A 10708-nucleotide genomic window follows, 5' to 3' on the forward strand; every position below is an offset into this window, starting at 1 on the left:
TTTATGTGAAGTCATAATGTTTAAAGTGTCAAAATGCAATAAACACTATTGTGCATGTGTCAAATTCATAAATATTTGTAAAGAAGCTGATGAGGGACTGTAGGTTCGAAATGCATACTTTTTTGGAAAATTGATGTTCCAAGGCTGATCTTGTGTCCAGAGATGGTGTAACAAGTCTAGGAATAAAGAGGCTGATATGTTGTTACTGTGGTAGTGGAGCAATGTAATCGTGGAAAAATGTAGAAAAAATAAACAAAGTTAGATATCTTTTCTGGAGACCAATATTTTTACTTGTNACTTTAATTTTAAACTACTTTTTAAATTCAAATTTGCTATCTTGTTATATATATGGAAATAATATAAAAATTTCTTATTTGAACTTCTTCTTTAAAAACGATGAAACAGTCTTTAACGCATCAGCTACTGCTTTCTCGAACTTTTTACTTGAAGAGCTGTCTATTCCTGATTTTAAGTCTTTTAATTGAGATCCGAAGTGAAAGTTTAATTTTTGAAATGGCGAACCGTGTAGTTTATCCAACAAACCCGTAATTTGTTTGATATCTTTAGTTAGAAGCGATTTGTCCGGATTGGAAGTTTTTAAGTGAGCTTCTAATGTTTTAATGGATTGTATGACATCAACTGTATTGTCGATTATGTGTCTCTGAAAATAATGAAAGCTTATTTTTATTATTTATTATACAAGTGGCAGTGGTTCTTAACTTGCAACGTACGATACTATTTCTAATGGGCCCATCAGAAACAAGTGGATACAAACAAATGAACTTGACAGCTGGCTATGGGTTCGCACCTAATCAACGTGCTGACCACGTGCAGTTTTAGCGGTTACTTTGTGTGTTACATTTAAATAGTACATTTAAATAGCGGTTACATTTAAATAGTAGCCAGTTTTCCACAGAAAGTATTCGCAGGAAAAACCTCGTTGGCAGACAGTCGATGTGATTGAGTTGCTTTATTCTGCTAGTTTATTTTTAGGGAATACAGAGGACCCCCTATAACACGGGTTCCTATAGTTCGGATTCCTATATCACGGCGAAAAAATTGCGACAGTATTCGTACAAACATCCTAAAAAAAACTCGTATAATTCGGTGAAACGTTATCGCCGACTGGTGTTGCGACATGATTGGTCGAATCTAGACCAATAGCGGATATTGCACAAACCATTGAGTTTAAACGAGGGGCGGACCTACTAAAAGCAACTTATAATTTAACGTCCATAAAAATTATATTCATATTAATAATGTCTCCAAAGTTCAGCGAATTTTTCGCAAAAAAATAATTTATCAGGAAGCAAGCGAGCGCCATTCGATGACAAGCTCCACGATGAAAACAAGCTTAAGCAATGGCGTAGTCGAACGGTGCACGCTCGGTAAGTAATCCTACAACTTTTTGTTTATAGCATAGTTTATACGGATTATTCCCAAAAAATTGTACGTATTTTGGAAATGTTGAGTCGAATTAATCTAGAATCGATTAATTTTATGAAAGAAACATTTCAAACAGCCGTAGTCCGTAAACTGCATACGTATCAAGCTGTGATTGGCTGGACGCGTAGAAAATGGATTCATGAAAACCGGAACGTATCTACCGTGCTATAGGGGGGTCGACTGTACTATTAATTTGAATTGAACTTTTTATATTATCTCATTAAAAAACTCATTTCTAGAAATAATATCTTTATACAAAATGCACTATTGCCAAATTTGAATGCATGATTGATTGAACTAGAATTTGAAAAATTGTAGACCTGTAAATTTCCAATGTGGTTTGACTGTCTGCTTGTCATTCCTTAATCTCGAGAAAAGAATGAAATAGATGAAAACCAAGACTAAACATAAGAATCTTAGAATCACGTGGTTGCGACAAACTACATGTGGTCTTTTGCGACCAATCAAAAAGTTATTTCAATTCAAAATTCTCTCCAGAAAGGATTTAGATAGGTGACCGGCATGACACTATCGCAAACAGGAAAAGTATGATGGACAGAGAAAATGCATTACTAATTTCAGNATTAATAATTATTAAGCGCAGAGCCCAAACGATTAGGAGTTGAAAGTCGAAATTTAAGGATTACCATTAAACACAAATTCTACTGTACTATTTTATATTCGGTTTTTGCGTTTTTACAAGAAATAAACATATTTTTACAAGAAATAAACATATTTTTACAAGAAATAAACATATTTTTACATACATCTAAAAATTCTCTAATTACTCTGGGAAGAGGGTGAACACAATTCTTGCACCTGGTGAAACCGAGTATGATCGGCTGTAATCTAATCTTAATCATCGCTATCGTTCATTTTTGCCCAAGCAATGCCGGGCTCATTTTCTAGTTTACATATATTTGCATTTTAATTTGGGTATTTCATTACAATATATTCATTTCATTTAAGTTCATAAATTGTATTGTGTAATAAATTTTTATACAAATAGATAATTGGCAAATTTTCTGATTTGCAAATGATTTTATGGTCTTTTACATTATTCAATCTAAAGTTTATGAGAAATATTGCAATTTTTTCAAAAAATGTTTCAGACTTGAAAATTTTGAAATGCATTTTTTTAGTTAATTAACACACAAATTCCAATATTTTTAGAGAAATTTGAATAATTTTTGGAAGAATTGCACTATTATTAGAAACTATGCCAAATAATAACCTCTCATAGTAAGAATTATGAAAACTTTGAATTAATCAGCAGAAATACTTCGGCTAATACGTTGCTTTACCAGAGCATGCTTGCAAATAAATAAAGGTCGAAAAGGATAAAAAAATACCATTTTTCATGAAAGGCTACTTTTTTATCAATTTGATATTTGTTTCGAAAAGTAATCATAAATATTTTCCAGAATCCTAAATAGTTTTACGAATTGCATCATAAATATATCGATGACCTAGCCCGAAACCTCTGAGTTATAAAATCACTTTATGGCCTGTTAAAATACGAANGAAGTTTGTTAAATCGAAGTTTTTTGTATTATTATTATTATATCTTAAATAAATAATATAGATTAAATAATAATAACAATATTATTATCATTAATAATTATTAAGCGCAGAGCCCAAACGATTAGGAGTTGAAAGTCGAAATTTAAGGATTACCATTAAACACAAATTCTACTGTACTATTTTATATTCGGTTTTTACGTTTTTACAAGAAATAAACATATTTTTACATACATCTAAAAATTCTCTAATTACTCTGGGAAGAGGGTGAACACAATTCTTGCACCCGGTAAAACCGAGTATGATCGGCTGTAATCTAATCTTAATCATCGCTATCGTTCATTTTTGCCCAAGCAATGCCGGGCTCATTTTCTAGTTTACATATATTTGCATTTTAATTTGGATATTTAATTACAATATATTCATATCATTTAAGTTCATAAATTGTATTGTGTTATAAACATTTTTACAAATAGATAATTGGCAAATTTTCTGATTTGCAAATGATTTTATGGTCTTTTACACTATTCAATCTAAAGTTTATGAGAAATATTGCAATTTTTTCAAAAAATGTTTCAGACTTGAAAATTTTGAAATGCATTTTTTAAATTAATTAACACACAAATTCCAATATTTTTAGAGAAATTTGAATAATTTTTGGAAGAATTGCACTATTATTAGAAACTAGCAGGTGGGCCCGGCGTTGCTCGGACAAAAGTAACGATAACTAAGATAAAGATTATTACGTTACAGTCAACCTTACCCGTTTTCCCAGAATGCAAGAATTGGGTCCCCTTGTTTCCAGACTAATTAAAGAATTTATCGATAGGTGTAAAAATATGTTCAATTTCCCCCAAAAACGAAAAAACTGCATCTGCGTCTTGCACTTCGCTTTCTCTTAACAATTCCATTGTTACGTAACACTTCCATTGTTGACGCTTCCATTGCTACTTAGCACTTCCATTGTTACTTAACACTTCTATTGTTGATGGAAGTGTTAAGCCTTAAATCCTGTCTTTCTCCCCGTGGGGAGGAATTTCGAAAAATCCCTTCTTACTGTGCGTTCTCCTAACGTACCCTAACTGTGTACGAAATTTCAACTTTCAACTCCTAACCGTTTGGGCTTTGCTCTCATTATTATTATTATTATCAACCCGTCTCGATTATATATTAGACTCTGCCAAATAATACTGTAATCTGTCATAGTAAGAATTATGAAAACTTTGAATTAATCAGCAGAAATACTTCGGCTAATACGCTGCTTTACTAGAGCATGCTTGCAAATAAATAAAGGTCGAAAAGGATAAAAAAATACCATTTTTCATGAAAGGCTACTTTTTTATCAATTTGATATTTGTTTCGAAAAGTAATCATAAATATTTTCCAGAATCCTAAATAGTTTTACGAATTGCATCATAAATATATCGATGACCTAGCCCGAAACCTCTGAGTTATAAAATCACTTTATGGCCTGTTAAAATACGAAAATACACACACTTTAACACCAAAATCTTTTAATTAAAAATGTTTTAAAACACTTTAACGTTTTAATTACGAGAAAGCAGTTTAATTGTCAAAACCCAAAATTTTTATTGTTTTCTGCATTTTTGATGTGTCGGAAAATTTGCGTTACGATCTTTTTAGTCTAGGCTATCGATATGCAAAATGATATCTCGAAAACCAAAACGTGTTTACAACACCGGACAAAATCTTACAACGATAATTCGTTAACACTTCGTGGCATCAAAAAAGTTAAGAAAACGAGGACTACAGTGAATTGATCTTTTGTACAAAAGGACTAATAGCCGTTTATAGTGAATTTATAAGAAAATTTTGTTGAGTATTGATCTTTCAAGGAGAGAAAAGTGTATGCACGAATTACAGTACAAGTGCTTGATAATTTGCTATATGCAGATGAAACTGGAATAAACTTTTATTCGCATAAAGAACGTGGCTAAACGAAATTAATTCGAATATTACAGGTCCTTCAGAAACAGATAACAATGCTAGCTTTATGCAAATAATTAGTAGAAATAGCATCTTTGCGTCTTAATTAATGACTATAATACAGAAGTGTTTAAAAAGTTTCTTCGAGATAACTTTGATGTACTAAAAGACATTAATTTCAATTGCGTGTGTCGATTATGAATAATTGTCGCTTTAATCACAATGAATTAGTTAGTTAATGTTTAAGAAAGCAAAGTACAATTGTATTTCCTCTACTTGATTCATTTCAAGTGTGAGAAAATGGCATGTTGGCACTCTATTAAATAAAAATAAACACCAAAATAAATTTTTATAACAGTACGAAAGCTGATTTTACAAATCTAAGGAGTCCTGCAATAAGAAATCTTAAGATAGATTAAGAAAAAATTAAAAATATATTATATCATGACATAAAATAAGAATAATTCAGATATTGTAAATATGTAGTTTAACATTTACAAAAATATTTGTAACAGAATTCGTCATAGCAAACATATTTTCGCGATAAATTATAATGATATGATAATTTGTAATTTATATCGTGATAAATTGCAATTTTATTACCAATTATCATTACAAAACAGCATCTATAGTTAGTTTTAAATTAGCTTATGATGAATTTGTGACTAACAAGTAAGTTATTTTGGCTGAGTTTGGAGATGCCTTTTTCAAATGACAACACAGTGATACCCCATGCTTCAAATTTAATTCAATTTAGGAGGTCGCTTAACTGCGAATTGGTCGAAGTGAAAAGCAATGTTCCTGATAAGGAATAATGAAAATCGAATTAATTCATTCTTCGAATTTGAACAGTACCCATTTCGATAAACTTTAAACTGCAAATACACATTACTTAATGTAAAAATAACACAAATACACGCTCTAATAATAAATTTAAACTCGAAAAAAATAAATAAAATACGTAAGTAATGTACAATAAAATGAAAATTACATTTACCATCGTAAACTGACGACTTGGCCGCCAAATCTGCGAGTCCTTTACCGCTCTCGTGCTTCGTCTTAACTTTCTTTTTATTGTAATAGTGGGGAAATTTAACAAATTATTGCTAATGAGCATAGACAGATCTAGGTTTTTCGGGGCTTATTGAAGTCCAATGAAGTCCAATTTTTTCATAAATTAAGAAACTTTAAATTGGGATTTAAAATAATCAATCAATATATATAATAAAGGTAAGTGTACAATGTGCGTGCCGCTAAAACTCAAAAACGAGTCCCGATACGATCAAGGGAGATATATGGTGTGGTAGCCCTCTATTCCCCATCCATGAAGAAGGTTTCCGTTTTTACCTGAAGAACGCACTGTTGAAGATATAATTGCTGGAAGTTTTGCCCTCTAGAAATTTCTAGAACAGTCCAGAACATTCGACAGTATTCGAGAGCATTCCACAACATTCCAGAATGTTTCTGGTTGTTCTGGAACGTTCGAAAACATCTCGGAACATTCCAGAACACTCTCGAATGTTGTGGAATGTTCTGGAACATCGTGGACCATTCGAAGCCTTTTTTGCATCGGTGGGACTACCCATTAGTGGGGGTATATAAAGCAAGATTCATCGTGGGTTCGAACGTCAGTTTCTTATTAATGACAAAGGGAAGAACCGAAAAAAAAAGTGAAAATTCCAAAGTAGTGCAGTGAGTGAATTAAAACAGTGAAGTGTGAGTAGTCAAAGTGATACAATGACTGAATATAAATCGAAAATAAGGTGTGAAAACTGTGTAAAGTGTACTTAGTGTATTTGTTAATAAAAAGTTTATTTAATTTATATTTTGTACAATGCCCAAACTTAAAAGAGGAGGAGCTCTTGCCAGTTCTGAATTTTCTTTTGAATATTAAAGTTGATATCGTCGAAAATATTATTTTTAGTTGCCAAAATTGCCCTTTGAAATAACCACTCCGAATAATAATAAGAAGCGCAGAGTCCAAACGGTTAGCAGTTGAAGGTTGTTTTTTGGTACACAGTTAGGGTGCGTTACGAGAATGCACACTAAGAAGGGATTTTTCGAAATTCCCCCGCTGGGAGAGGTTTTTAACAATGGAAGTGGTTAACTAACAATTGAAGTGTTAAGAGAAAGCGACGTGCAAGATTACATGCGCAGATGCGGTTTTTTTGCGTTTTTACGGAAAATCGAACATATTTTTAGATCTATGTAAAAATTTTCTAATTAGTTTTGAAACGGGGGACCAAATTCTTGCATTCTGTGAAAACGGGTAAGATTGGCTATAATGTAATCTTAAATTAATCTTAATCTTAAATGTTTTCGAATAATCGAGGACCGTTATGTATGAGTAGTGGGGATGGCTTTTGGCTAAGTGTGACACATTTAGTCAAATTGTGTAATAATTTTTTCGCACAATTTTTTTTACACAATACATACGTAATATATACACTGTATTTATTGTCATGTTTAAGCTATTAATGTATGTACAGTACAGTACAGTACTACATATAAGTTGATTCACTAAATATAAATAGTAAACTACAGTATTTAATAAAGAATACTAAACAGGTAAGATAAAACAGTTCTCTACTTAATTATTAATTACAGATATTTTAAAAAAATAAACTGGTGTACTCCTTTTCGACACTCACAAGTCAAATAAAAACGCTTAACAGCTGGAATTTTCCGTAACAGGCCCAAGTTGAAATATCTTTAGACGTTTCTGAGACAGCTCTACTCTTTTGCTACCCGTACTTTATTTTCTTGGCACTTGCAGTGTTTCATTTACTTTCTATTATCATCAGCAGTTCCATCTATCAATTCTAAATAAAAGATTTTCAAAATATAAACGATTTATATTATAAAGTATGATACAAATTTCACGTCAAGTTTGAAGAAAATCTACACGTTTCAAAATTCATTAAGTATTTATCAAAATTTTTTAAGAAAAAGCAACAACTTTTAAAAAATTATGTAACTGTGCCCAAGTACTAATTATGCTTATTGGGGTACGGTTTTTCTCATATAAATATATAAGGATGAAGAAAATTGTTCATTTTTTCCCGGTTGTTGTATATATAACGAAGAAAAACATAGAAATCGTGTCAAATTTTATAATAATTAACAATATAAAAAGTTTCTATGATGAATGTTTATAATAGATAGCGCCAAAGACAATTTGTTTATTAATTAATAGTGTATGATTAAAAATATAAAAGTCATTTTTAAAATAAAATCACTTAACAGACGGGAAAGTTAGACAAATCTTTACTGTTCTTTTATTTTATATAAAGAAATTATACAGCATAGTATTCTGTTTTAAATAACATATACAATTAACTGTGTTCTATATAAAAGACAAAACGATATACTTGAAACATACTACTCTTTAAATTTAAATTTGTCATAATTTTGTATATATGGATGTAATATAGGAATTTCTTATTTGACCTTCTTCTCTAAAAACGATGAAACAGACTTTAATGTGTTAGCTACTGCTTTCTCGAACTTTTTACTTGAAGAGCTGTTTATTCCTGATTTTAAGTCTTTTAATTGTGACTTGAAGTGATGTTTCAATTTTTCAAATGGCGAACCATTTAGTTTATCAATCAAATCCGTAATTTGTTTGATATCTTTAGTTAGAAGCGATTTGTCCGGATTGGAAGTTTTTAAGTGAGCTTCCAGTGTTTTAATAGCTTCTATGACATCAACTGTATTTTGAATTATCTGTCTCTAAAAAAAATGAAAGCTTATTTTTATTATTTATTATACAAGTGGCAGTGGTTCTTAACTTGAAACGTACAATACTATTTCCAGTGGGCCCATCAGAAACGAGTAAATAAAAACAACTGAACTTGACAGCTGGCTATGGGTTCGCGCATAATCAACGTGCTGGCCACGTGCAGCTTTAGTGGTTCCTTTGTGTGGTTCATTTAAATAGTAGCCAGTTTTCCATAGAAAGTATTTGCAGCAAAAACCTTGTTGGCAAACTGCACATGTGATTAAGTTGCTTTATTCCGCAAGTTCATTTTTAGAAAATACTATTAATTTGAACTGAACTTTTTATATTATCTCAATAAAAACTCATTTCTAGAAATAATGTGTTGATAAAAAATGCAGAGGTAGAAATCATAGAACCACGCGGCCCCGATTAACTGTGAACGATCTTTCGCGGAAAACCAAAAGTCAGTTATTTCAATTCAAAATTTTCTCTTAAAAGAATATAGATAGATGACCGATATGATTCCATTGCAAACAGAAAACATATAATGAAAAGGACAAGACACTACTAATTTGAGAATGAAAGCAAATATTTTATACTAAATAAATTAAAAATACGAATAAACATTGCAGCCCGGCATTGTGACAAAGTCACAATACATAACTGCTAATTAAATATACAGACCTATATTTCAGTTGTAAAATTGTAAGTTCGACGTGTATGTTCTAACGAATTGACACAGACGTATTTTCATTCATAAACGTTCACTATACTGAAATTAAAGATCACCTACATACGCTACCTATACTAAAATTAATGGTCGTGTAATTACTTATACTTAAATTAAGAGTTGCCTAATGTTTTTTCTGTATTACAAGAAAACATGGGTTTACCTGCCTAGCTAAGTAAAATAATTAATAAAGATTGCTCTGGGGAAACAGGAGGCATTTATAAATTAAGGAATACAGACAGCGAAAAAGGCTAAGAACCACTGTTTTAAAAGAGTAGATTTAAAAAGATTCCTTTTAAAAAGTATACTAACCAAATCATCTATCAATGCGGCATCACCCTGAAAGTTGTACAACGAAACAATTCCTGTAAAAAATACAAATTATGATCGTTTCTGCAAAATTTAATATGTTTTTTTAAAAATATTTCGGTACATGCTTATAATTTCATCTTACCAACAAAAGTTAACACTATGAACAGCCTATTCATCTTGTATCAATCCAGTAATATTATGAATATTGAACTGCAGTTCTCTGCCTCTATTTATATATGTAGGAATCGGTAATATATTCATATTTTGTAAATATATTGACTGAAAAACCATGATAAGATAAAAAAATTACATGGCATTTATATTGTTACAAATATCTTAAAAGTGAAATTTCAGATGAATTGCAGCTTAGAATTGTAATCACAATAATGTTAAGTTAATTTGATAAACTCATCGAAGAATTTCATGATTTCATTTTATTTAATATATTTTGCTTTTTTTATTATATACACTAAACTGTTATTTAAAACTGTAAAATTAGGGATGATCAAACAACAATTTCATTGAAATAATAGTCTCGATATAGAGAAAAAGTATGCAGAAAGGATAGGAGATAAATGTGTTTGATGATTATAATTATGATAAATTTATCTTGTAATAATTATTATTACTGTAAAACCTCGATTTGAAGAACTTATTCGAACGAAAAACCGTTCTTTTATATTTTTAAAAATTATCTGTTAATTAATTATGTATAGAAATCATTTTAAAATTAACGGTATGTTAATTTTCACCTGCAGTACGTCATACGAATAGGAAGTTTTGTCCATAAAGTCAGAAGTGTGTTAAATTGATGTTTTGTTGTATTATTATTACAAATCGAAAGTCCGGATGCAAGCAGAGGGGCATACTAAATTTAAAATAAAAATAATAATATACTGAGTATTAAACTGTAAAACTATGAAATAAATATAAAATATTTTATATTGTTAATTTAAATAATAGTTAGGGGCGCTTCTAGTGCCCATTTTTGGCATACCATGACAGAAATAAACATAATGCCCTGTTTTTCA

General features: G+C 30.5%; 1 protein-coding gene across 2 annotated transcripts; it reads right to left on the bottom strand.

The window, feature by feature from the left end:
• Nucleotides 1–304: 304 nt before the first annotated feature.
• Nucleotides 305–9895, bottom strand: LOC111615136. Of its 2 annotated transcripts, none has more exons than XM_023356540.1 (3): nucleotides 9820–9868; nucleotides 9678–9730; nucleotides 305–661 (listed from the first exon to the last, which is right to left on the bottom strand). In XM_023356540.1, exons 1-3 carry the CDS (start codon nucleotides 9851–9853, stop codon nucleotides 371–373), a joined length of 378 nt encoding a protein of 125 aa, XP_023212308.1. In that variant the 5' UTR covers nucleotides 9854–9868; the 3' UTR covers nucleotides 305–370. The 2 variants fall into 2 exon arrangements, with proteins under 2 accessions (XP_023212308.1, XP_023212306.1); XM_023356538.1 differs by lacking the exon at nucleotides 305–661 and adding an exon at nucleotides 7744–8646 and having other exon boundaries at nucleotides 9820–9895.
• Between the last annotated feature and the right edge of the window lie 813 nt (nucleotides 9896–10708).

Source organism: Centruroides sculpturatus, unplaced genomic scaffold (genome assembly GCF_000671375.1).
Source record: "Centruroides sculpturatus isolate CEXI.00-Female unplaced genomic scaffold, Cexi_2.0 scaffold2044, whole genome shotgun sequence".
Taxonomy (NCBI): domain Eukaryota; kingdom Metazoa; phylum Arthropoda; class Arachnida; order Scorpiones; family Buthidae; genus Centruroides; species Centruroides sculpturatus.